Below are 27,695 nucleotides of genomic sequence, written 5' to 3' on the forward strand. Positions count from 1 at the left end.
AGTAAAGATTTCCCTCCCCTTCCCTTTCCCTTGCCTGCCAATCCTCTGACACTGCACACCCAGAGAACAGGATGGCTTTGCCCCCACCACAAGCCAGGACAATATTTCACACCACCTGGGATAAGCACTGGGTATGAGAATGGAATTTATGTTTGGCAGTTATAAAATTAAGCCTGTCAAAAGCTTTTTCTGTAAATGTTAATACATAGTGGCAGATGACTAAAATGGAGCTATTTTGGAGTGCTCCAACTGCCTGAAGTCTTACATCAGGGCCATAATACACTCACAAGCACAAGTGCACACTACCTGTTTGCTCAAAGGGATCAGTTGACATTTCAGCCCTGTTATTTGCCTCAACAGATTCCTCTGTGATTTTCTCCACAGCTTTACATGTACATGGCTTTTATTAGCGCAGATTCAAGGCAATTTGGGTTTCAAATAACAGTTTCAGTTGCTGAAGAGATGTCCAAACCAGGTTTGGTTGGCTGTTTTTCTTTTTTAAATCTTTGTCTGCTGACTAAAGTGAAAAGTAACACACACCTACTATCACAATAATGATGTTGTTATGTGGTGTTTTTTATTTGTTTATTTATTTTATTAAAAGATGTCTAAAAAAATTGAATCAACTGGTTAGTCAACACTGAAATGACATGTTTTTTACCTTGGTAAACATTCAAAACCATCCCTGCAGCAGCAAGATAATTTATTCATTTAGATTTTAACCAGACCTACCTCACATCCCAGGCAGCACACATACACTGGGAAAAAAAACCCAAATAAACAAAACATCCCCACAAACTTCGAAGAGCTTGGCAAATTAATCCTATTACTATGGAAACAGTAATGGAGTTTGCATCTATTGGCAGTTGTGATCAAATCTTCCAGCTGATTAACATACTAATTGTGATTCATCCACCGAATAACCTCTTTATTTACTAATTCTTTTGTTGTTGGATATATACTTCTGTTTCATGAATGTTTCAATGTCAAGCTTTTCAATGCCAACCTGGTGCATGTTTCAATGTCAATCTTTTCTGCCTTACTACAACACGAGGCTGATTCCAAGGAGCTTCTGCATTCCTGTTATGCAGGAGCCCTCCCTGTAAACCCCGAAACTTTTCAGTCCCCAGGTGTTAGGCATACCCTGATCATGAGGACAGCTTTCCTGATGTCCCGGACGCCGTCGTAGACCAGGCGGGAGGCGTCGATGAACTCGTTCTCCTCGAAGGGCTGGGGCACGTTGGCACTCAGGGCTTCGATGGCCACCTCCACTTGCTCAGCAAAGCGTGGCATCACTGGGTTGGACACAAGGAGAGGCAGCAGGGTCAGATTTGTGTTCTCTCATGAACAATTTGCTCTGGGGCATGGATAGTTTCCAGGAGGCACGGCACACGCTGTGCTGGAAATTCCACAGGGAGTTCATGGATGGGTTTGTACCCACCCTGCACGTGGGCAGCTCTGGCATTTTATCTGACAGCATGGAAATAACCATCCCTGTATCCATCCCTATATTCTCTCCTCCAACTGTGCAACAAAAATTAGAAAACTCCCTTCCAAACCTGTGATTTACTAACTTTTAAAAGGCTGCAAGATACCTGAGCAGGCAGTAAAGTTCATTTAATAGCTTTACAACCTGTAAAGAGCACAGCAAATATTTGTATCAAGTGATCAAAACAAACTGTAGCCATTATGCCTGCTAATTTACATAATTTACACTCTAGCTCATACTAATAATAATTTTATAAGAGATGAAATGGAAAATCAAGGATATACTTTTGTGAAGACACCTAAATGAACCTTCTGTTTCTTCACTATCACCATGTTTATAACACAAGACAAAACCATAGATATTGACTAAAATATTATAAACTGTGGTATGAACTTATTTAATATACAATCAAAAGCTATTATTTACTTTGGTAAATGGTTTCAGAGCATTGCTGGAAGTAGCAAGAGACTTTTCTTCAAATTTCATAGAAGATTCCTTTGAAGGCATAATCACTTTCTGCACCTTGTGTTTGCAGGAAAATAATTCTTCCCTAAATCAGTCCTCCAATAACTCAAATCCAGATCCTACAAACCTGAACATCAGGTCCCACTGATTATACTGCATTCCTGGACTTGTTTACTCATCTTAAAAATTTAACAATAATATTGAAGGACTATGCTCATAGAGGACAAACATAATCAATGTTTCATTAGAAACCTAGATAAAAAGATGCAGTTGAATTAATTCTTAAGAATTTAGGGAACTAGGGTCAAGTTTAGGATTTACAGAGAGCCATCTTTTCAACATATTCATATTACTTTTATTCTAGCATTTAGGTATCCAGATCATGTATGACTGACTTTATTATTTTGGCAATATAATTAGAAGAACAGGAAATTATGATTCCCACAACAGTTATTGCCCTTTTTGTTTGTTAAAATATTACCTTTTTTGCCCATCTTTTCCCTAAACCCTATTTTTAGTACACTTATTGGTAACCTGAACCCAGCTGATGAATACAAAGGGGAATTTTCAGTGGTTTTTTCATCAAGAGCAGGGACATTCTTTCCCAGGAACTTCTACTGTGATAGGAAACGATATTTTCTTCTTAACTAAATGTTCTTAAATTTATCTTACAGAATCTGACTTAAAGTAAAACCACAAAAACACATGAGTTAAGAACAGTTTACATTCTGAAGAAGTGGCAGCAACCATGAGCTCAAACTTTCTGTTTCTGGCATTTTAATATTACGCATTGGATGCAAATGAGGAAACCTTTGAAGGGATACAGGGATTCAAATATAGTTTATACATCACTAAATATATATGTGTATATATATCTGTTCATACAGACAGATGAAAGAACAGATTTGTGTTTTCCATGCAGATAATGTTCAGTAAGTTCCTGGGATACACTGGAGAAACAGGAAAAACTGAGAGCAACAAAAGACTTTAAAAAAGTAAACATTAACAAAACATTGCCAGGCAGAGGGGAAACATTTTAATTAGAAAGGAGTTTAAGAGAGATGAAAGTTTTGGAAAGCGTATTTAATAAATGCATATATCAAATTACCTTAATTAATAGAACACTTGAAAGTGTAGTAGGAGACTAATATGATTGCATAAGGAAGTCTCAAGCCTGAATATCAAAAAGCAATCATTAAAAATACAATCTAAACAAGTAAACCTAAAGAATAAAAGAGAATTTATTCAGAGTTGTTGCGATAAAACAAGTAACACTAGAGATGCAATAATGAAAACAATTTTAAAAAAGGAGGTAAACAACCCGAATATTTAGGGTTAAATTAAATTTAACCTTAAATTTCAGATTATAATTTCTTAACTAGCAGGGGTGGTCAGGTATTTGATATAACTGATAGTAGGTGCAACAGGCCTGAATTAGGAATGGGCAGTTTGAAGAACATCTACATAAGCATAAGGAAATTTATCTTTTACCTCTGTGTTCAAGTTATCAGAGTATAGTAAAATTTACCCTATAGTTTTTAAGAAAAAAATGAAAGCAATTTCTGAACCTTTTTCAGTGACCTCAGGAAAAACATTAGTGGTGGAAATTCCAGGAATTTGGGAAAAAAAAATAAAAAAGAAGCATGTCTATTTTAGATGCAGGTATATAATCTTAATATAAACATTCCTGTAAAGGTAGAGAAGAGAAGAAGGAAGATTTATACTATATTCAACATAGTTTTAGTACCCAGAAATAAAATCAAACTTGACATGGAGCAATTAATGTTTAATTATCTGTAAATAATCAGCAGATGCTGGACAGGCAACAGATTTGTGGCAATAAGCTGCACCAAGCGTTTAGAATATTTCCCTTGACAGGGCAGAGATGGGGGAGCAGGTACAACACAGCTGGGTTTGTCATGGCCACATGTGACATTCTCAGAACAAAACAAGGGAAATTTAAATTAAAATGGTTGTAAGGTGGAAAGTTACACTTTATTCATATTCCTGAACACGAAGTATTAATGCCTGACCACATTTATTACCTCCACTGGCTTCTCTGATCTGTTCTGATTTTGCCGACCTGGCTATAATTTAGCCCCTAATTTAAAATATGACATGTAAACATTATCTGCTGTTTCAAAATGTGAATAGATATTAAAATACTTTATGACTGCTTGCTTGCCAATGATATTATTACATCAGTGCTCACTTTTGATTGGGCAAGCAAGGAAAAACCACCTTTAACAGGGGGCTATTACTTATTGCTTCTTTAGGCATATGTTACCATTCAATGCAGGAAGTTTTCGAAAATTGAGAAATTTACTATTCTCCAGTTAAGCTTATTGAGCTCCATGAAAAAAAAAAAACCAAAAAACTCCAGGCTTTCTTCTCTATTATCTACCACACAAAGAAAGATATTCCTGTGTCAAAGGTGAAAGAACCACAAGTAAAATTCAGGCAAACGAGTTCATTAGAATCTAAAACTTGCAAATGTATCAGACAGAGAACGATTCATTTATTATGCACAGAGAAATTGGCTATAAATTTTAGATTCAGAAGCAAATCAATACTTCTGGGGCAAAATTAAACATTGGTTTCTTAGTTTGAGCTGTGGCCTTGAAAACAGCCACACATATGCTCAGATTGAAAAATGTGGTCCATTAAAATCTCTCAGCCTAACTACATGAATTAATTAGGCACCTGCATAAATGTTGACACAATCAGGTCCCAAGTTAATAACAATACTTCTAATTCACTGACTTTGTCATTCCAACAAAATAAAGATTTGAAAGCCTTTCTGTAGATGAGTTTCCAATGGCACTGAAAGCAAGACCAATGCCAACAAAATCTAGGTTGAAAGGCTGCTGGAGAAAAATTTGGAATCAGAAAAGTTGAAATTATTTCCATTTTATCAACTGATCAATTCTTTTAAACTATACTTTTTTTTTTCTTTTGGCTGATGTTTAATAGAAACCCAACATATCACCATGTGTGAATTCATGCCTCGATCAAACTTGTATTTTTTTTTTTGTGAACCCCTCTGTCCCACAAAGAAAATATTTTCTCTAAAGCTCTTGTTTTTCTCCCACCCACACATATCTCCTACATATTAAAGTTATCAAGTAATTACCTGTTTCCTAAAAATATATTTCCTGCTGACTTTTTCTCCTACGGCAATCAGTTTGTACTGTGATTTTTGTACTTAGAAACATCACTGCAAGCTTTGTTTAGTGATATGGGAACAATAAGATCCCTGATAGACAGAGAAATACTAGGTTACATAATAAAATTATTGAGATAGAAATTAAAAAAATGTTTGGGCGTTCTTGTTCATAGCATTAGAACAAAAAGTTTCATTAATATGCAAGATTAAATGAATGCCTTGCTGATTTATTGTACTTTTATGGCCTTATTATTTAGGAACTTGAATTCCTCAGAATCTTAAGTAGATGTGAATGTTCAGAAATGTGGAAAGGGATAATTAAGACGCAAAAAAAGCAATAAAGGTCAAGGACCCTTCAGGTGCACAGTTTCTAATTCTTAGTAGCATCAATGGGAGTGAGGAAATTTGTCTGGTTTTGTCTCACATCACACAACTCAAAGTTTTAAATCTTTCCTTATACCAGACAGAGAATAGTAGATGCTTCCATGAGAAAATTAATCACACCAATCCTTCCTTAAAGACTCAGGTTCAGCAGGATAAAATTCTGATTTTCCTCTGTCATTGAACAGAGAGGGAGGTGTTTGGCTGTCGCCCTGATTTTTTAAGATTTTCTAAGCCTTCTGATGTTGACATCCTTTTAGCGAACTTTCTCACACACTTTCTGTAAATAACTCATTGTTTTGCACTCCTTTATGGAGGAGGAGAGAGTTGATGGACTGTTGGCTTGTCCAGTGTCATTGGAGAGGTGGCACTGTCTCCCTCCAATCCACTGTCACTTTTGGAAAACTATAAATGTTGGAGTCAGAAAATAAACTTCCCTTTTTTTCTTCACCTTAAGAACAGCGATGTGAGCTTGTGTTCTTTTGTGTCCTATAGCAACATTTGGCTTAGACCAGATTTCTGCTTTAGACAACCAAGTTTAGGCACAAACCAACCCCATTTGCACCAAATCCTGGCACACTTTTGGCTCTGAATCAGGCTGAGCACAACGTGGCTCCTTTCCATCCCAATCTCACTGGAACTGAAGGGTTCCCTGCAATATCACCTCAATTTTTGGCCAGAAGACAATTTTTGAAAAGCACCAGCAGAGCTATTTCTTAGAGCTTCATTTTGAAAAGACAAACACCTACTTGAGTCTTTTTGGAATCCAAGGATTTGGATCCAAGGGAAGAGCCCTTCTCAAAGTCCAGGGGTTGCTCCTCAGAGCCAGACTGTCCTCAGACAAATTAGATATTTGAGCAGCAGAGAAGTGACTGCTCTCCTGTACCCACTGCACCAACTGTGCCCTCAAACCTTTCTATTTGCTTAGGCATTTCTATCCATCCTTAAGAAAACTGATTTTCCCTATGCCATGTTGATAGAGATACATCATTTAAGGTGCAAATCACCTTATATATGTAGCCCTTAAATGGCTTTAAAAATCCGGTCAGTTGTGGGTAAGATTATTCAAGAATGACACGGCAGTCTAAAGGTTTGCTAAAAGTTTCAGGATCCCTGAAAATGTCTGTGCTTCTCCTAAACATCATAGTTGTTTGTGTCACATAAATCAAGAAAATTATCTGGAATGACAGGCAGGATTTTAAACTTAAAATTATCAGGGGAGACTAAAAAGAAAGAAAAACTAAGAATGATCCATTATACTAAAAAAAAAAAATGCTCTGAGAAAAAAAGCTCAGCCATTATCCAGATTTAAGAGGTTTTAGTATTAAACATTCACAAAGTTACAGCTTAAACATTTCAGGCCACTGGATGAAATTTCTTCTGTTAGTTTTTGTGTTTGTGTGGCTTGTTTCTTGTTTTCTTTTTGTTTTGTTTAAATTTTTTAATTTACTTAACTGAAGAAAGAATGCAGTCTACTGGGAACATCAGGTATTTAAACTAGGTATTTTAAAGATCATTCCTAAGGGATATCTGACATCCTCTGTCAAAGACAGCACAGTTTCTCTGTTCCATTTGACAGATGAATAAGGAATGAAATATGATACCTTATTTAGCTCAAAGTGTTTGTCAAAGTCTGTTTCTAAAAGAACTGCACATTCCTTATCAGAAGATTCCAAATACTTCACAGAATGTTTTTAAGTCCTGATCTCATATAACTCACATTTCAGTCATGACTGTTATATTGCTAATTGAAAAGAAAAAGCTTTATAAAAGTCTACTGAAACATTACATAACATATCATCATCAGAAACGTTTGGGTTGGAAAAGATCCCTCAGCTCATGGAGTCCAACCCTTAACCCAGCCCTGCCAAGGCCACCACTGCCCATGTCCCCAAGTGCCACAGCCACATGGCTTCTAAATCCCTCCAGGGATGGGGACTCCAACACTGCCCTGGGCAGCTGTGCCAGGGTTTGATAACCCTTTCCATGATGGAATTTTCCCAATATCCAATCTGACCCTCCCCTGGCCCAGCCTGAGGCCGTTCCCTCTCCTCCTGTCCCTGTTCCTGGGAGCAGAGCCCGACCCCCCGGCTGTCCCCTCAGAGCCACAAGGGCCCCCCTGATCCCCCTTTGCTCCAGGCTGAGCCCCTTCCCAGCTCCCTCAGCCTCTCCTGGGGCTCCAGACCCTTCCCCAGCTCTGTTTTGGGTAACAAACCCTGTGTCTCACTCTGGTGAAATGGTTAAAAGCCAGCTGTAAAATAATGAATAATGAATATCCACATCTATAGCAGTTTGCAGTGAACACAAGAGTTTCAGGAAGAATCAGCCTTCACTGCCAAACAATGATCTAGCCATGGCCAATAAAAACAAAATTCTCAGGCTTCCTTGAATTTATAGCCAAATCCTGACCCTCTGGCCCACCTAAGTCTTCTGGCACTTCCCAGAAAGCTCCAACTTCATCTGTGAGTTTATGCAACCCAGCAGATTCATGTGGGAATGGAAGAAATGGATTTTCCCATGTGCAGCCCAGGTGAGATGGACACTACAGAAATCAATGGCACGTCTGGAGCTCTGTTACCATGTGTTGGGAGACAGGGGGACACAAACTAAAGGGGAAAACTCATCTTCAAACTTTGTTCTGACTGAACTGCATTGACAGAAAGATAAATGTCAGGGCAGGGGCAGGTAGGTGCTGTTTCATCCTGGCCACCACTAATTAAGGACAGATCCATCCCAGAGTGGACAAAGGAGGGTAACAAATGTCATTTGTGTCTCACCAGTTTCAGTCTCACTCTCCCCTCTCCCTGTGCGAGACTACACACAGTGACCATCTCCAAAATATTATTCCTGCCAAACAGAACCCTTCAAGGTAATATTTCAAATGAAAGCAAGCTCTTCAGAAAATTCCCTCAAGAAAGCAGTTTCGTGCTGTTGGACACCAAGTAGATGATGTAAAAAGCAAACCACCCTTCCTGGCTCAGCTAGAAGTTTGTGTATCAATATGTAGGTGTGTGTAGGCAAGGGGATGCAAGGAATACCAGTGCTTTTATTTTAAAACATTATTGTACAGTTCACACTTGTATTCACAAAACATTCTGTTGGGGTTGGTGGAATGATATTGACTCCATTTCTCTGCCTATATTTTGTAGACCTGGTAAATTTCTTCCTACTTCTACCACCACCCTCCTTATTTTAAAAAATGGCTTTTAAGAGCACGAAATGTTTTTGAGAACAGATTTGAAGAGTGACTAAATAATACTGGTTTATGAAAATGGGCATTTCTATTATATTAACCCACTGGTCATCACAGAAGGTGTCTGGCACATCCAAAATAGATAACCCTGTGTTTTTTAAGCTCTCATTGCGTTGATTCACAGCTAAATCTTGAATTTTCTTTGATTATGTAATCCTTATCTTGACTTTCTTCCATTTCTGGAAGATCTTTAGGTTGTGGAGAACAAAGTGGAAATATCTCCTTGGGGTTTTCAGTGAATATCCTCCTGTAAGCACAGCCCAACATCTCTAGCACTGATGTGAGGCTGTTGAGCATGGAAAGAAATATAATTTCTCAGCTGCCCATTACAATGCCACTGTTTTTCTGAGACAATGAATTTGCTCAGAACCTTTCCGTCCATGCAGATAATATAGATGTAAGTGTTCCATTTACCCAGAGAAATTAAATAAAATATATTTTAGTCTTGTCTTTTTCTCCCAACCATCCCAACCAGCATTTTCCTTTTGGAAAATTTTGCTGCTGCCTATTCCCCTGGTAATGAATGTACACCAACCACGTTGCTGGCCCTGAAGTGACACAAGATTTCCCTTTCTGCTTGCTGAGAAATGATCACTTGTGCTCTGCCCTGTCACCAGCTCTTAATCCATCAAAGGCTTTAACACTCACCCCACGGTTACCTGGGTGCCAAACACCTGTGGGTGCAGCATGTTAGGGAAAGCCTTTGAAAATCTACATCAATTATGTTATATTCTCCTTTAGCACTCTATTCCATTTTTAAAAGTGGAGAGAAAAAGAACTAGCATTTCAGCTTTGAGCTACATGGTGATTTATTCATCTCTAATGTCTCATTTAATTGCTTTATAATGCATTTTATATGATTTCTTAGTGCATGCCTCTGTATATTGATCAGAGTTTCTCTAGTTAGAAATTCTTTGGATCAAACCAACAATCTTGGATGTTCTCTGGTCCTTTTGTAAAATATCTTTTCTTTAATAATGCATTATATTTTTCTTTTGTTGGTGGCACCTTGACCTTTGCATTTCAGTTTAGCAAAACTTTAAAGAAAATGCTACAGTACTTTGCAGAATAAAAGTCATAATTTGATCAGAACTCCTGGATAAATGATTTCATGTACTCAGGATGATGGTACCCATAAGTTTTACTTTAACTACCTGAACTCCCATAAAACATGAATTTAGCATCATTTATTTTTTAAATAGGCTCCATTTCACATCTTTTAGCTCTCCCTCAGATTCAATATGGGATTTTTTTTTTTTTTATTACAGCTATGCTTAAATTCATCTTCTTGCTCCTACATTTTGTTTCCCTTCATATCACTGCTGAAAAATCCATCTTTTCCACATTTTAGTATTAGGTTTGATAACATCACTGAGCTGCCTTTTGCTAGTGATAAATATCTTTGAAGTTTGCCCTACTCACACTGATAAAACTCTCACAAGGCTTATTGCTGAATTGCCAGTAGTGCTGATTTTCAACTTCAGCCCATTCTGATAAAGACAAAATAAAACAAAATTGTGTCAAAACAGAAGTCGGAGTGACCTACTTCAAACCAGTGAGTTACAAAGTTACTGGGATATTTTTAAAACATGCTAAATAGCTGAAACTACAATTTCTGGTGTGAATCAGAAGATTTGAAATTTCCAGTGTCCTTCACAGGAGTAACCCAAGTAGTATGGTACTTGCTGTTCCAGGATGGTTTCCAGACAGCCCAGTGCAAACTGGAGCAAAACAACAACAAAAAAATTTGTTGGGAAGTTTTCACTGCCTTTCCCAGGCAATTCTGGTCTTACTTGTTCTGCTCTTATCCCTTTCATTTCCCGTTCACTTACTTTCATCACAACCCTGCAATTTCTTCTCCAGTTTTCCCAGCTTAAATCCAGCTCTTGGCCTTTAAATAATGTCACGGCTTTTTCTCCTTCCTGACCCTGAAAAATCTTGGAGAATAGGATCTGGCCTCATTGCCTGTTCCTTGATTTCTTTCTTGAGACAATTAATTTTATTTGTGTAGAAGCACAGGCTTCTTGCCTTCAGTTTTTACAGATTTTGAAGTAACTTCTGAGTACACTTCAGTCTCCTCCTTGCTGAAGGCAATGGGAAAGTCTCAGCTGGCCTTGGTCACTTTGGGTACTGAGCAGGATGAGGAACCTCACTATTCAAACTAATTCTGAGCAGAATTACATAATTATAATTCTGCTCTGTTTCCTCTTACTTCCTTCCCTTTCTTTTTGCCTTTATCCTTGTGTTTAACTTTTTCTTTCTTCTCTTTTCCCTTCCACCCTTCTCTCCTTTTTCCCCTCCATGGACAACTTGTAACAGGATGATTTCACAGCTTTCCACAAATCTGAATAGGAATATAACACTTAACAGAGGCACCCTAAAATAACTCAACCAAACAAAAAAAAAAAAAAAAACAAAAACCAACAAACCAAAAACCCACAAAGAAACAACTAAAAACCATTGCAAAGCCAACCAATCAACGAAAACAAAGTCAACCTTGAAGTTCTGGTTTACACCTGCATGAGTAACATCAACTAAAATCTATGACTTTGGTGTTTGTTCCCAGCAAGCCCCATCAGCTCTGTGGTTTTATAGGTTTCATCGTGGATTTGTAAGAAAATCAGCAAGCAAAACCTAAGTTTTTGTTATGGTTTTTAAAGGAAAATAAAAGACCTCTATTTTAAAAGGACTTTAACCAGTCTGTCACTGCCTAAAACTGCTGCCAGAGAAAAGAATACAGCCTCTATCAAGTACTTGGCTTTAAAGGCATTTTGTTAGAGAGGCACAGGCAGCAAAGCACTGAAACACTAAAAACTCCACCCTGTATATTCCAATGGCTGTAAATTAAAACAACAAACTAATAAACCTTGGAGGTGAGACTGGCTTTGAAGCAATGTTTGCAGTTTCCATTTCTCATAAACTATCAACATCATTTTCATGAGAGATTAATTTTCTCCCCTCTAAATAAAACCAAACCAAACCAAACTAAACCATTAGCAATGTGCTTGTCTTTCCAAAACACTGCATCCATATTTCTCCACTGTGGATCCAACCCAATACTCACAGAAATCTGTGGAAGAACAGGTTTAACAGAGGTTTTCCTTTTCTGAGTGGACAATTAAAAGCAAATAATAATTTTTAGAAAAAGGTAATCTTCTTATTTCTTTTCCATCATCATTTAACTAAATTTTTCCCAGCTTCCAAAGGCACTTAAATTAAAATTAAATTAAGGTCAGCTAAAAAAAGAAAAACCAAACAAACAAAAAGAAAGAAGGAATAAAGATGAAAACAGTGAGATGTCCATGATTGTGCTTCTCATAAAGATTTTGATGTGCACATGTGTGGGTGGAACCTGAATCCAAACCAATCCAAATCAATCACTGTGGTATTCACATGCCCTCTGAACAGAGAGAAGCTGTGAGAGAAGCAGAGAAAAGAATGATCCAAACAATTCTTATCTCATTTGCTGCTCCTGTGCTTGTGCTCATGTGGAATGTGTTCTGGAGATTGTTTACCCAAGGGTTGCTTGATTGGATTCTGGTGGAATTGTTTATGTTAATTAGCCAATCAAGTCCAAGCTGTGTCCTGTTGGGAGACAGTCACGAGTTTTCTTTTAGCATTATTTGTAGTATATCATAATTTTGTATAATAAAGTAATTAATTAGCCTTCTGATATGATGGAGTTTTGTGCATCATTCTTCCCTGCCTTGAGGGATCCTGGTAAATCTGATAAATCCCTGCCATCATTCCTGAGCGTTCGATAAAATCTGGGCAGGAACTCGAGGTGAGGAACTGAAAGAATATTGAAATAAATGCATGGATCCATAAATACCCAGATCAGGGAATCACTGAGATTGGAAAACACCTCTCAGACCACGGAGTCCAAGCCAGCACCACTGTGCTCCCTGTTCCTGTCCCCAAGTGCCACAGCCATGGGGTTCTGAACACTTCCAAGGATGGGGATTCCAGAATGGCACAGGGGGACTAAATTCAATTTTAACCACTTTATTCTAAGGCAATGAAATGAGTCAGTTAATTCTACTTTTAATCATACAGAAATCATAATCAATGCCTTTGTAAATGGCCTGAAAAGCTGCAGATAGATACTGTGCTCTAATATTAATGATCCACATTCACAACTGGCAGAAATTGTTTAAGCTTCATCAGCTTCATTGAATTTGGGCCCATTATGTCCCCTGAACTACTGCTACACAATTTGTTCATGATGCAAAGCTCTTAATATTGTAAACATAATATTTTAATTTTTTTTAATACTCACAAGTTTATTTACACTTTATAAAATAAAAAATAAGTAAAAAACTTTGACTTGGAGGAAGAGGGACTTGTTAATAATTATTGAAGACCAACATTAACACATTGATGTTGTCAAGATGCACTCAGTCCAGAGTTTATAGCACTTAGTTATAATTCAAATTATATCAAAAAGTGAATTAAATATGGAACATAAGTATTTTCTGTGCATATTACTGATCTATATAATGGCACTTTATACCTGTCTGTGAAAAACAATTAATAATAAAATTTATAGAATGTTTGGTCACAAATTTTAGCTAAATATAAAGCTCAGACATACATTTTGTTTTGTTTAATATAGAAATCTTAATGGTAGGAAGAATTCTTCATAGCTCCTCTTCAACCAAAAAATAGCTTTAACAGAAGAGTGCAACAAAATATTTTACCATGTCAAACTGGCAAGATTATTTTCCTTCTGTGAATTCATAAAACCAGCTCATAAACTTTTAAAAAGGAGCTAAATTTACAGTACTTATTCCACTGATCTCTTGTTGGGTAGTAAAAATAGGCTGACATTAAGCTGGGGGCTACAATACCACGAGTAATATTTAATCATCCCCAAATCAGTTTTTAGCTTATTTTGTTGATTCCTGTTCTCAAAGTGAACACAGAGACTGCAGAGCTAGAACAGTTTTGCTTTTCCATCTCAGAGGGCAATTCTTGGGCTTTTGGTTCAAAAGTCACATTTGAAGAGTCCTGAACTGGTGTAATTTTCATTTGTTCCTTCTAAAATAATCTAAAAAAATCAACCTCAGATGAACAAGTGCAAAGAGGCAGGGGAGGATCAGCTCAGACACCTCCAGACAGCCACAATTTGTGCCCCTTTATCCCACCAGGGCACCCGATCAGCGTGAGGAGACCCAGTCTGTGAAGTCAATGAAATCTGGAGCGTGATTCACCCCAACCCAGCCAAACCTGCTGCTTCAGACGAGAACAGCCCTGCCTGCACTGAATTACTGACAGCACTGATATGAAGGGCTTTAAAATGACCAGCACAGACCTAATCACCCACTCTCAGATGAATCCAATCCCTGCTCTGGCAAGGCAAAAACAGATTGAAAAAAAGAAAAAAGAATATTACTTCTCGCTCTATCAATCTTGCACACTTTTCTACTTTTATATAATCTATGTATTTTTATACAATCTAGCAGAATTTTATATTTTTTCAATCAGGTGGTGCATTTTCAGTTGCTTATATGTATTTTTCAATGAAAAGTTGTTTTGTTTAGCAACACTCCAGTCATCAGCAAGTACATTCACCTGCACAGACCAAAGAGTAATGCTTGCAGTGATTTTCTGCAGATGTATAATGCATAATCAATCAGCTCAGAAGAAAAGGCTGTGTATTATTTATTCAAATCATTGAAACTTTGATGTAGTGGCCTAGTCTTGATGTGTTACTGAATTTCTTCTCTTATATGGCTCCTGTCAGTGTGACTTCTGCAACAGCACTGAGTGGAGAATAAAAAACACATTCCCAGCCATGAACTTATTTGTTTGTATCTTCTTTTCAAGAACAGATCTCAAAGAACCACCTGAAAGTTTTAAATGACCAAATAAGAGTATTTCAATAATTCTTTCGGCATTGCACCAAACTCCCCTGTCACTATAGGACACAAAATAAAACAATATCAACATGCAGCTTTCTCAAAGTAAAAAAAAGAGTTTTTAATTTTTGACTCTAACATTTATAGATTTTTAAAAGTGACAGTGGATTGGAGGGTGAAAGTGCCACCTCTCCAATGACACTGGAAAAACTAACAGTCTATTAAATTTCTCTTCTTCCTTAAAAGAATGTAAAACAATAAGTTATTTACTTAAAGTGTGTGAGAAAGTTTGTTACAAGAATGTAAACATTAGAAAGCTTAGAAAAATGTAAAAAAATAGGGTGACACTTGTTGAGAAGGATGAAAGTTTCACAAAAAAGTGTCACAGATATGTGCGCTTAGCAGAAAGATTTTTAAATGTAGAGTCTGATGAAGGAATAGAGATGGAAGCAAGTTTTGATACAGAAGAAAAGAATTGCTGAGCCAGTCTCACTGGATAACCAAGGAGGCAAAGGCTGTGTTAGTTAGAAGGGGTTTTTATGGCTTAGAGCAAAGGATAAACCCACCCCAAACAAGAAGATGTTTTTGCCAAGCAGAAAGAGAGCACAGGCAAACAAGTCAGCAAATGTTGCGAGTAGAAAAAAGGTCTCAGAATTTTCCACTGCAAGAAAACTGAAAAACAACTTCTAGCTTAAACTGTAATGTACTGACTTTCAGTGATTGGAGAACAGTAACATGAATATGGTAATGACAGTAGTTATGATAGGCTAGAGATAAAAGTTAAGGTCTAGATTGGTTCTACTGTATGAAGATGCTCAGCAGAGAAAAGTCTATAATGCATTGTGACCAAAAGAAAAGTCTATAATGCATTGTAACCAAAATAAAAGTCTATAATGCATTGTAACCAAAATAAAAGTATATAATGCACTGTAACCTAAACTCAGGCTCTGCAGGGCTGCCTGCAGCTGGAGCTGACAGCTGTGGGCACAGCTCTGTCACCCATGATCCTGGACTGCTGTGACATCTAAAATGTAATGAACTGCATTTTGGAGAGCTGCCTGGAGTCCCCTATCCCTCATTTGAGCTCTTACACACACTCACCAGTTTCAGAGAGCAGTTTTGTAGCTTCCAGCACCTTCTCAGTGTACACCCCGGTCTCGTAGTTCTCCATCTCAGCGTTGATGATGTGGATGACTCTGGCTGCGCGGCCCCGGATGGCGCCCGCGGTCCTGTCCAGCGTGTCCACGTCCCCCTCTTGCAGGGCAATCACACACTTGTTCACATCCTCCAGGATGTGGTTCTCTGCAATTCAGGTTAAAAATACGCCTGGTTCAATTGCACTCTTCCTCACGGCAAAGCTTACTCATTTGGGCAAATGTCAGTATATTAAAAAATGGGTATCTACCTTTATCCGGGCTGTAAAACAAAAGCTCTTCTGTGATATTGTCACATAACAGTAAAAATCTACGTGATATTTATCTTTAGTAGGGACTGGGCTGTGTGTCCCAACCTGCAATTCCTTAAAAACCGCTCACATTAATTTCAAACATCACACTGAATGTTATCATAATGAAATTGTGATTAAAATGAATGCAAAAGGGAAAGCAGTCAAATCTTCTGTAGATTCTCTAATAAGCACTTGGGCAATTTTCTGAAGGTGAATTTACACTCTCTCATAAATGTTTATTACATTTGGCTCATTTTTGCCTAAGTAAGTCAGGAAAAAAAAATCACAATGAAAAGACAACAGAAAATATCCTTTGTAGATAGCACAAAACCTGGGCATGAGCAGTTCACCTCCCTCACTCCATCTATGCCAGAGAATAAACTGGGAATTTCTAATAACACACCCTTGTACTTATGTGTGACTTTGCATAATCTGAAGCAAGAGATGACAACAGTGACTCTGCTCAGAGGAGGTGATACCAAGCACCTTAATTGGATTCTTGGGAGATGCATTGTTATTTTTCTGGCTCTAGATCAGGCCATCTCCTCTCATGTGCAACAGCATCAGAATTTATGTAGTTTTCTCACATACAAATTATATGAAAGCACAAAGAAGACTCTGACTAGGTCAGATATTATTCTCTGCAGTCAGTAGAGTCAAAAATAATTTTACTAAGACAATGACTGAATTTCATATTTGACCAAACCCAATCTGAGAAACTCAGTGACTCTAAACAGCAACTTGATTTTCTGCTAGAGACACATCTGACACAAAAAGGAAATGCTGTTCTTTGTAGTAGTAGTAAAACAGGATTAATCAGTTCACCAACTGTTTTTTGTTAATTATCCTTTGCCACTAGAAAGAATGACTCACTAATCTTCACAGTTATAAATTCTGAGGTTGGATCATTTGAGGGTTTCAGAAGTGTTTTACATGATGTCGCATTTTACACTGCAACAACTTTGGATGGAAACTCAAAGTCCCCTGAGCTGAGAATTTGAATAACTTGCAAGGCAAAATTCTTTGTTTAAAACATTCCCTACTCAGAATAAAGAAGCAGTGCCTTGTTAAAATTTTTCTTTGCTGTTTCCATTTCACCATCACCAATTTGCTCTTACCATGGCACAAACAAATTTTGCCCAACAAGAAGCAATACATGAATTAGTACAGTGCATTTGGAATATGAAATAACTTCTTGAAATTATGGTCAGCTTTCTTCAGGAAGCCTCCAGATTATTAAAATATACCATCAAATGTGACAGTCAATATGAAGAGGAAGAGGTGCCATTTTAGGAGGTACATTTAACCAGATAGTGGCATTTTGAATGCCTCACTGGTTTAACATCCAGAAATAAAAAATACTCTGTGTAAGCTGAGGCTTCCAAGCTTTACAGCAAGAGCAACAGGATTTCTACTTCCTCATGTTTAACAGAGATGTCTGTGCAGAGATTTAGGAAAAAGGAATCTGAACTTTACAGAAATAATAATTCTCAGCTGCCTTGGAAAGTTTGGATCTAAGGCAAAACTCTGTTTGAAGGAATTAAGATTTGAGAAAAAGAAGAGAAAAACCCCATCATCCATCCAAATTACTTCTAGTTTATGGATACAAGCACTTGGAATAAGCAAAGTCCACAAACAAAGAAGAACATGGACATTTGAGTCAAATTTCCAACTCTGGCACATGGGCTGGATCTGCAGTTTACAGCCTGGTCATCCCTTTCTCTCAGAACTAGTTCTGCCAGACAGAGTTTGTCAGCTTTAAATCTCAAAAAAAAAAATCAATGTGCTCCCATATTCTGAAGTGCCCTACTGTTCAGAGAGCTCATTTTCATTTTCTTGCAATGGCTTGCAGGAAACACTTGCAGGGCTGTTGAACAGAGGAGTGTAATTAACTAAACCAAATAATTTCTCTGTTAATAAGGGTAACAGGATACAACCAAACAAGATAAAGAGGGCAAGAAAAGAAAGGATTATTTTAAATTATAAATATTGCTTTTCTTTCAATATTTTTTCCTCATAAACGTCTTTTAGAAAATTTAAGAAATACCAAGGAAAATAACATTTTGGCCAGACTGTCTCATGAAGTTTGGCTCTTCTGAGACATTTGAGTAAGCAAAGCCCTCTTGGCACACTCTATGTCCTTACTCACAACACTGAAATTCACACTTCTAAGCAAAATAGGAAAATGAATTTTTTGCAGCAGAAATTAACCCAAACCATGCACCACTTTGCCACTACAGCATTCACTGGGTATGATCACACTATAACAACCCACTCTGCCACAAGCTGGAGCACTTTACCAGGAGGATGGAGGAAAGACTGTGACCCAGGGTCAGTATCCTTCTCTTCTCCATCCCTTCTTTACCCTCCCCACCCAGACCATCCTGTGATTCTGGAAAGTTCACCTTTCACACAACTCCACAAGGATTCCAACGATTTCTACAAATACTCTCAGCCTGTAACAGGTCTGGAACACATTTTTAGAAGGTGGGCAAAACCCTACCTTGTGCCTGATTTGGAACAAATATTCTCTAGGAATAGAAACACAAATAGGTGCAAGTTTCTGGGAGGTGAAGAAGGATTGCTACCAGGGATTAATTAACACGGCGTGGTTGGTCCTACCGAGTACAGAGGTTCAGCATTCCAATACACACAGAGTAATGGACTAATGATGCTTTAGTAATTATAGCTTTTATCTGCTCTGACCCAATGCTTTCATTTAGCAGTATATTTTTGGAAAAGTACCTGAAACAGAGAGGAAATCATCCACTGAAGTGATGTCGTCGACGGCCTCAGTGAGAACTCGCACCTGTTTCTCCCACTGGTCCTTGAACACGTCCATGTTGTCCTGGGCTACTTTGCTCTGGGGTCTGGCAGCCAATGTCAGTGCAGCATTAATTACCTGTTAATCAAAGCCATTTGTTAGAGGAGGAGTGGTAATTTTTATCTTTTTTTTCCACAGGAAAGAGCAAATAGATTATGGGCTTTGTTAAAAATACAGCATGCCACCCATTTGGTATGAAGGGTCTCAAGATATGGGTGTGTTATTCACAGTTCATGGAAATCAGGCAACAATCTCATGACAAAGACAAGGCTATGCTCTTCTAATACTTTTAAGTCCTCAAGGACTCCTCAAGTAGGTTTTAGCAGGAATCTTCACTCACCTGTGGGCACAGACTATCAATCTGTGTGGCTGCCATACGGACTAACTTCACTCCTTCCTCATTATTGGAGATTGAACAGGCCAGATTTGCAACCTGCAATGAAATCACGAAACCATCAGGATGAGAACCAAGTTTTAGGCAAGTGAGCCATTTTATACCTTTCTCTGTTCTTATTAAGCTTTGCCTGAAATGAAAGGGTTTTCTACAAGAGGAATAATACATCTTCTGTGCTGGTGAACAGAAACCCTTGTAGATTATTTCCTTACTAGCAAACTGAACTACCCATCTTCTTTAGATTGTTCTCAGAATCTTCCTTCACTGTCAAGTGTTTCAAATCCTCCTCTATAGCTCAAAAATTATTTGCTGAGAAGTTATATAGGAATACAGAATATCCAGATATTTATCTGTAAATTTTCTCTTCTCAATTTCTTTTTCCTCTTATGAACTATATTCATTATTAATACAGGCAATCAGGCTCATCCATACACTCTGAGCTTGGCAAAAGGAGGGGGTTTTGATGTCCTAACACATAGAATCATACTTTTCAACCCATAATCAAAACTTATACCTTCACTGAGAGTGGAAAGTTACATATCTCTCAAATATCTTCATTGTTTCTATGCATATTAAAATAATTTTAATTTTCATGTGGACTTCTTTATTTCTATGTGTTTTTCTGCCCTGCAGTAGAATATCCATTAGTAACAGTAAAGTAACTTAGAGATGTGAAATAACTCTGTTGAAACCTTGTTCTGTAATATACATCTGAAGATCTCATTCAAAGATCTTTAAATCCATATTTACTTGCCCTGGCACAGCTTTGGGAAGTGAAATGGGATCTGTGAAGCTGTAAGACTGAAGGCTATTTGGATAAGATAAAGACTTGGAGAGACATCTGAATGAGACCTAGAAATCAGACCATGTCTCCAGACACAGCAGAGCTGCATCTCTGTGGCTTGGATTCAAGTGGAGGGGCATGTTCCCCCAGATTTTCCAAAAAATCCATTCCCAAATCTTTGTGCCAACTCCGTGAATGTGCCCTGGATTTTCCAAACAGAAGTTCATGTCCCAGTGCACACTGTAATATTTAAATCACCAAGGTACATTTTGGGATGGGGGAACACAGGATATTTTTTAATCATCCAAAATTATAGCTCTTTATTCTAACCTGCATTAAAACAAACCTATAAAACTTTAAATATGCTTCCTTGATATTATTCACTGTGCCTGAAGGCATAGCTATCAGTTGGAAATGATTAATGAATTAGTTCAAATGCCCCCATCTTCCCAATTTTCCTCCAGTCTCCCCTTGTGGTATTAATCTGTTCTCATCTGCAGTGCACACCCTGCCTTAGCCCTGATCCATCTGTTCTGCACAGATCCCATTTCACTTCCGTGGTTTGCATAAATCAGAGTGCCAAAGCCCAGGCAAGGAAAGAACCCAAGGCTTCAAAGAGTCTTGCAGGCATTTCCTAGTCAAGATTTTATCATAATGTTGTGATTTTTATTTTCATTTCATGATGAGACAAATGAGTTGGTCTGTTTGTTAACAGCCTTACAGCCCTCCTGTCAAAAACCTTCTCCTGAGATGACATCTTCCAATTAATTTACCATTTTCTGTAGTCACTTCTTTGCACACATCAAACAAAACCCTTTCATCTTCACCAGAAACAAGAACTAAGCAGGATAATATTTAGAATTCATTAACATGAGTGGAAATTACAGACTTTAAAAACTAGTAAATGATATTAAGTTTAGCAAGAGCCCCCTTCCTGTATTAGATCTAAGTGGCTTTTCAGACTGCCCTCACATTTTGTGATTAACACAATGAGAATTTGTCCCAAGGCTTCAGATGTAACATTTACATTTTTGCAGATAGAAATATGTGATGAAGGTTCCTGGGTGTCATGAAATGGCCATCAAACTATAAAGCAGGTTTTGAGTTCCTCTGGAAGGGAGCAATGCAGATATAATCAGCAAAAATAAAACTTATGTCTTCTCTGTGTCTGTTAATTGCTCTTTAAATAGAATCTGATAGACAATATTTGGATCTTGCAAAGTGCTCTGTTTTTCCAAGAAAGATACAGACACAATCAGAGATATATTTTTCCCTTTTTTGTAAAATAGACTTCAGTACATTGTTTTTGGTGTTACTATCAACACAAGAGTACAAATGTAATTATTGCTCCACTAAATATATATCAAAGAGCATTACAGTTATCTGTTTAAAATAAATAATGCTACACATCATGTACAATCCTAAGTTTGATAGTTTCTGTGGTATTTTTCAAGCCTTGCATAAACCCAGCCCTGCATCATCAGCAGTCAGGCAGCAATTCTATTGCACAATCCAGCAGGGAGTGTGCCAGCCTGCACCACAGCATGATCTGATTATGTCAAATAAACACAGAGATAAGCAATTTCCACAATGGCAGATGCAATCTGGATAAAATTGAATTCAGCACTACAAACCTATGACTTTACCTAAAACTTAATTTTTAAAAGATGGCAAGAAATAGCCTTTACTTGCTCCAGCCTGAGTTTCACTGCATAAGCATGGATCTGTGAAATAACACAAGCTTTAGGTACTCAATCACCAGACACCTCACTTTTTAATTACTTTGATTGACTTTGTTATCAAATAAACAGTCACCATCAATTATTATTCTTGCCACAGCAAGGTCCACATGCATGCTCTTACATGACAGAAACTACAAGGTAATTCCCTTTGCTTAAGCTGATTATAAATTCAGCAACTTCAGATATTTTTCCTACCTAAAACTATGAATAAAAAATTAATATACAATTGCACCCCACTTAGCTGAGATATCTGGATTAATTCCCAAACTGATCCCTTTGGACAATGGATAAAAAAAGGGAAAACCCTTCCAGGGGCTGTTCCAGGTGCCTGCTTGGCTCATCCTCTGGATGTGTCTGGTTTGTTACAGCTGCCCCTGGTGGTTGTTGAAAAAGGTATTAGCGAAATAAAAGGTGTTCTACTGGTGAATTATAACTTGATTGGCATGGGTGTATTTAATAGAACAGGTTTTGTGAAGAACAGAGACACTTTTGAGCACGGGAATTTTATTAATGTGGCACTCCTGGGCTGGATGGAGCAGAGAGCTGGGAAAGGAAAATAAAAAAGCTGTGTATTAGTGCAGCTGCCAATTTAGCAGAACTTTGATTTGAAGCCTTTACCTTTGCACCTCAAATGCTCTGACTCCACCCAAAGCATTGAAGGGGAAGTTTCCTGAGAGGCTATGGAAGCAACCAGGTAGTTAATTTATTTTTCTTTTCTTTTACTGTTTACTAAGTTCCTTGAGAACTCAGTGAGTGCCTAAACAGAATTTAGGATTGTATTGAGATCAGTGTGAACTGGCTGAAGAGTATTTATATCAAGGAACACATTTTAAACACCAAAATCAATGAACTGTGAATCATTCTCAAAAACACATGGAGAACTTAATAACAGTGAAACTGCTGTGTAGATGAACATTATTGTCCAGAATTTCAGGTCTGCTAAGCTGCTCTTTTACCACAAAAACAATTGCTGAACACCTTAAACCTGCCCTGCAAGAGCACAGAGAGGTAATGAGCAAGAAGATAAGCAGCCAGCTCCAGTGATGCTGTATTTTTATGAAATCACCAAATCCACTGAACCACTCCTCAAACTGGGGATGTGAAAAAGCAGGAACCAACTCCTCCATATGAATTTCTGTCAGTGGCACTGACAGCTCAAGATGCATTTCTGCACTGTGCCATTATCTGTCTTAAATCATGCAAGGAGTTCCATTAGTTTCAGTTATTTAAAATACACACAGGACCAGTTCCTATAAAATTTATCTGTTTGTATTATTTTTGTATTTCAGCCTCAGTTTCCTGCTGGATAACAGATTAGGGTGGGGAATGATTTTGTTTCTAATGAAATTTTTTATTACTCTTTGTGATGATCTCAGGACAGGAAAATTTAATTTCTGCCACAAAATTGCACTTCAAACTACAAAAGCAATCAAGGATCTTTCATATCAATTTACTTCATTTTTACACTGAATAAAAACAGGTGTAGCTACCTTTTATTGTGGCTTTAAATGAGACTATTTCCATTTTTGACTTGAGTAGTCAAGTCTTGACTTTGTATTATTAAAAGTAACCATGACTATCAAGATATATTGTGCTCTTCTGACTACCAAAACCCATTGTCTTCTGTTTCAAAATTAAATTCAAAGATTTAACATGGCCATTTGGAATTCAGCCTAAGTGAAAAGGTCCAAAAGAAAAATCTATAGCTTTGAGCAAAAATATAAAAAAGGGAGCAGTATAAGCTACAGCAAAAGAGCAAAAGCAACACAAAAGCTGCCAAATATCCTATTTCTTAGCATTTTCCTTTTATTCTTTTTTTCTCACCATAAATTGCTTCGAGGAAATAATACGGAAAAGGCTCTGTTCAGCTTCCCCAACCATTTAACCATTCAAAGGTAGAAAATGGAATCTATTTCTATCTCAGTTTCTTCGTTTTCCATATTTTTGTAAACATTTAAGATTTCTTGTTAAATACTTTTATTCACATTTTTATATTTATGTAATTTATGTTTTCACTATAATTAACTAGTGGATGTAATATGACAAAAAAAAATGCAAGAAATTATTCTTTATTTAGGAAAATGCAGAGTAATTTCCACAAACCCAAGCCACTGCTAAACTGATATGCCTACCCCACATTTGAGAAGCTGAAACTTTTTGAGTGATTCAGCTTGAGTTGAAGGTGGTTTAAGGCAGAGACTTCTGCAGCACTCACAGGGGACTAAAGCCAAGCAAATAATCAATTACCATGTTCAGCTGATGAGACGTAATTTGCTGAGCTGTGGTATCTCAACTATTTGTAATTATTTATCCATTCACTTAGTAATTTATCCAGATATTGCTTCAATCTCTGAATCCTTAAAAATTCTGACATATATTAATGGTGGTACTGCTGTAGGCAGCCCAGTGATATTCATGGAGCCACAAATAAGAGATTTTTTTTCTAAAGGAGAGCAGAGTTGAAGCCAAGTTACCCAAGATCTTCACCTTATTTATCCTCGCTGCACTCACTCAAGCATTCTATGATGAGCAAAACTCTATTTACCACTGGACAGGATGTTTTTGCCCATACACAAGCGAGTGCCAAAAAAATCAAAATGCCACTGACAGTACACATTGCAGCAGATTCCTGTTCCTCACCATGCTCTGCAGTGCCAGCTTGTACTGCCATGGAAATATTAGACTGTGGCTTCTCCCTCCCAGCCTATTCCATATGGCATGGGGGGAACCATACTGGATAATATGGCCAATTTCCCCTCTTTTATATCAACCAGTCACTTCTCTAAATAAGAGATGGATTTTTAAGTTCAGCTGTACATATATTCCACATCTGTTAAATAATCTAACTGCATGCAAAGCAGTAAAAAAAGGCATTTCCTTTATAAATTAATAATGACCCGATTTAACAAGTTTGATGTTTGCTTTGAAAATTTCTAGCACCAAACCCTGAACATATTTACCATGAACTGCTCAGCCATTTACAATGTGTATCTAAGGAGATTGGCACCAGCAGGGTGTTAGAAAGCTACAGAGCACGTCAAGCACAACAGCTGAATTTATTTCATGTCTTATGTGCTGCCCACTGAACCTATGAAAACCTCTTTTCACTCTCAAAAGGTCAAAAGCATTTTCTCTCTGTACTTACTACAGGAATGAGGCTTTTCCACACACTCCAACTCCTTTCAGACTTGCTCTGTATCAGATTTAGTTGGAAGAGCTTTAAAAGGTTTCTGCTTTTGGAAATAATCCAAGTACCTCAGACTTCAATGAATTCAGCAGGTCTTCGTCTGAGATTTCTGAAGGAAACCTAAGAGGGTTGGAAGCCTCATGTGTACAGAAAACTCAACTCTAAATGAAAAGTTCCTAATTTTAGACTATTTCAATGAAGTGCTGTTAAATCATTCTGAATTTCCTTCATTTTCCAGGACCTTTCTTGTGCGTGCCACAGTTATGACCCATAGGATGGAATAAAAGGGAGATCTAAAATCAAGTACCTTGAAAAGTCCTTCCACTTAACTATTTTCATAACTGAAAAGAAACCAACATTGGCTCATGTTCAATTATAGAGCTGCCAGTGAAGAACAGAAGAAAAAGGTATCATATTATGTTTGATCTTTTACTTTTCATATCAGACAATAATAATGATTTCAGATATAAAAAAAAAATCATAGAAGTAAATACCATCTCTTATTTTCTTTCTTTTTTCTTCAATATATGGAATTTGAGTACAAAACTCTGTCTTCTTGAAACAGGGCAAGTTTTTACACCATATTGGTGAGCCTCAAGTGTGATAAATGTGCCTGATTGCAAACTCCTTACTGTGTCTAAAGACCTTATAGAAGAAGATGGGACAATCTCTGATTTTAAACAATCTTTCCAGGTCATTGTGATTTCTCATTGTAAATTCTCTATGGAAAACAGGAGAAAGCAAATTGATTAAAGAAAATAATCAGGTGATTTTCTCAGGGCATTTCTCCAATTTAAACCTGAGGAAAATCATTCTGGAAGTTACTTCAGTTTCAGTTTCACGTTTTGTTTGTGGTTAATTTCTTTTTCCATTTCATTCAGGGTTTCAGTTTCACTTTATTTTAATTTGCAAAATTATTCAAGCAATGCTGTTGGACACTTGCAGCGGACACTGCCCAGAACTATCAGCTGCATCCTCAGCTGGAACCAATGGCCCTGACAGCAACTGCCCCTGCTCCTACCTGAAGATCCACTCTCACAATTAAAAATCCAGGCCCACATCTGTCAGGAATTCTCTGTCCCACTGAATCTCCAAATAGCTTGAAATTCAGGGACTTTAAAGAAGTGGGTGTGGGTGTTAATCCCCAGAGCTGAAACCAGTGGAAATTCTTTGTGCTATGTCACTGTCATATTTTCTGAAAAATCTCCTTTCCCAGGATTTCTCTCCTGGGAAGCTGGGAAGCCTCAGAGAAAAAGGAAAACAATATTATCTCATTTGCCTCTCTTGTGTTTTGCTGCTTTGGAATGTGGTTGGAGATTGTTTATCCAACATGTGAATTGTTTTTGCTTATTGGCCAATCAGGGTTCAAGTTTTGTTGGACTCTGAAGAGAGAGTCACAAATTTTTGAGTAGTATCTTTTAGCCTTCTGTCTGCATCCTTTCTGTATTCTTTAGTATTGCTTTAGTGTAGCATTCTTTCATGTAATATAGTAGCATAAAATAATAAATTAGCCTTCTAAGAACATGGAGTCAGATTCATCATTTCCTCCCTTCGATGGGGGTCTCAGAAAATACCACAGTGCTCTGACTGAAAACTCCCTCAGGAATTATGGATGATCCTCCCTTGTTTGCTTAAGGGTGTGTTTGTGAGCCATTCAGCTGGAATAGAACTAAATGATAGAAGCAGTGGGGAGCCCAGAGATGAGGGCAGCAGGAAAGGGGTTCCCTCCTGAGGTTCACTCCCCCAGGAGCTGGGAAGGCAGCAGGACACTCAGCATCCTCCCTTCAATGATTTGCTCACTGCCTTGACATAATTTCTGAATTTTCTCACTATTCATGTGCGCCCACTGCTGAAGAGATAAACAGCAAACAGCTGGAGTAAGCCAAGAAGAAGAGCAGGACTTAGTTAAGACCAGATTTGTATTTTAATTTTAACTGGCCTTGAGCAGTGTAGCATTGCAGATTGATAGAATGCAGCGAGTCTTTCTCCTGCAAGAAAGCAGCTTGTAAAGATGCAGGGGATCTGCTCGCTGCTGTTCATCTATCCCGGTGGATCATGGAGTAGATAACCTGCTCTAAACTGTGTCAGTCACATGACTGCTGAGTCTAGATAGTCTAGCTAAAAGTGATTAATTTCACATACTGACTTTGTGAGTTACAGGTAAAACTGCATTTTACATCACATTGGTACACCTTTGTTTCCTTTCAACGAAAGCAAAGGTAAAATGCCCAACTACAACAATTCCTTCTGCAGAGGTCAGAGACCAGAGACCCATCTCAGTGCTTTTTCACCTCTGTTAGCAGGACTGGGTTCCTTTTCTATTTAATTTGATAACAGGTAAAGGATTTCAGACACTATTCCACCATTACTGGTCTATTCACAGTGAAACACCAGTGAATAAAGAATGCAGAGGAACACAACAAAAATGACAGCACTGGCTCTGAAATGTCAGGGACACATTGTCACACACAACAGAACCTTTCTGCAACAGTAAGTGTTAAGTTCCAAAGTGCGAAAAATGGCCAAAACAATTTCTTAGTCTGGTACATCAACAAAACTCAGGAAGTTTTGTGTATTAATCCTTTCTGGTCAATTTGCAGCCAAGGCCTCTGCTACTAAAACTCATCATGAATTATGAGCAATGGATCCTGAAATATCCAAGGAGCAAGAGGGCAGCTGGTGTCCTACGGAAAGAAGATTTA

At 37.7% G+C, this 27,695-nt stretch overlaps 1 protein-coding gene across 3 annotated transcripts in view; it reads right to left on the minus strand.

Annotated features, from left to right (window-relative positions):
* CTNNA2 (catenin alpha 2) overlaps window positions 1–27,695 on the minus strand; it is a 484,474-nt gene that overhangs the window by 44,968 nt on the left and 411,811 nt on the right. For all 3 annotated transcript variants that reach the window (XM_059470196.1, XM_059470197.1, XM_059470199.1), the window contains 4 exons: window positions 19,227–19,319; window positions 18,808–18,964; window positions 15,717–15,917; window positions 1,144–1,295 (listed from right to left, as the gene is read on the minus strand). In XM_059470196.1, the coding sequence (XP_059326179.1) occupies window positions 1,144–1,295; window positions 15,717–15,917; window positions 18,808–18,964; window positions 19,227–19,319 (603 nt within the window). The remainder of the gene's footprint in view (window positions 1–1,143; window positions 1,296–15,716; window positions 15,918–18,807; window positions 18,965–19,226; window positions 19,320–27,695) is intronic.

This window comes from Ammospiza nelsoni, chromosome 4 (genome assembly GCF_027579445.1).
Source record: "Ammospiza nelsoni isolate bAmmNel1 chromosome 4, bAmmNel1.pri, whole genome shotgun sequence".
Taxonomy (NCBI): domain Eukaryota; kingdom Metazoa; phylum Chordata; class Aves; order Passeriformes; family Passerellidae; genus Ammospiza; species Ammospiza nelsoni.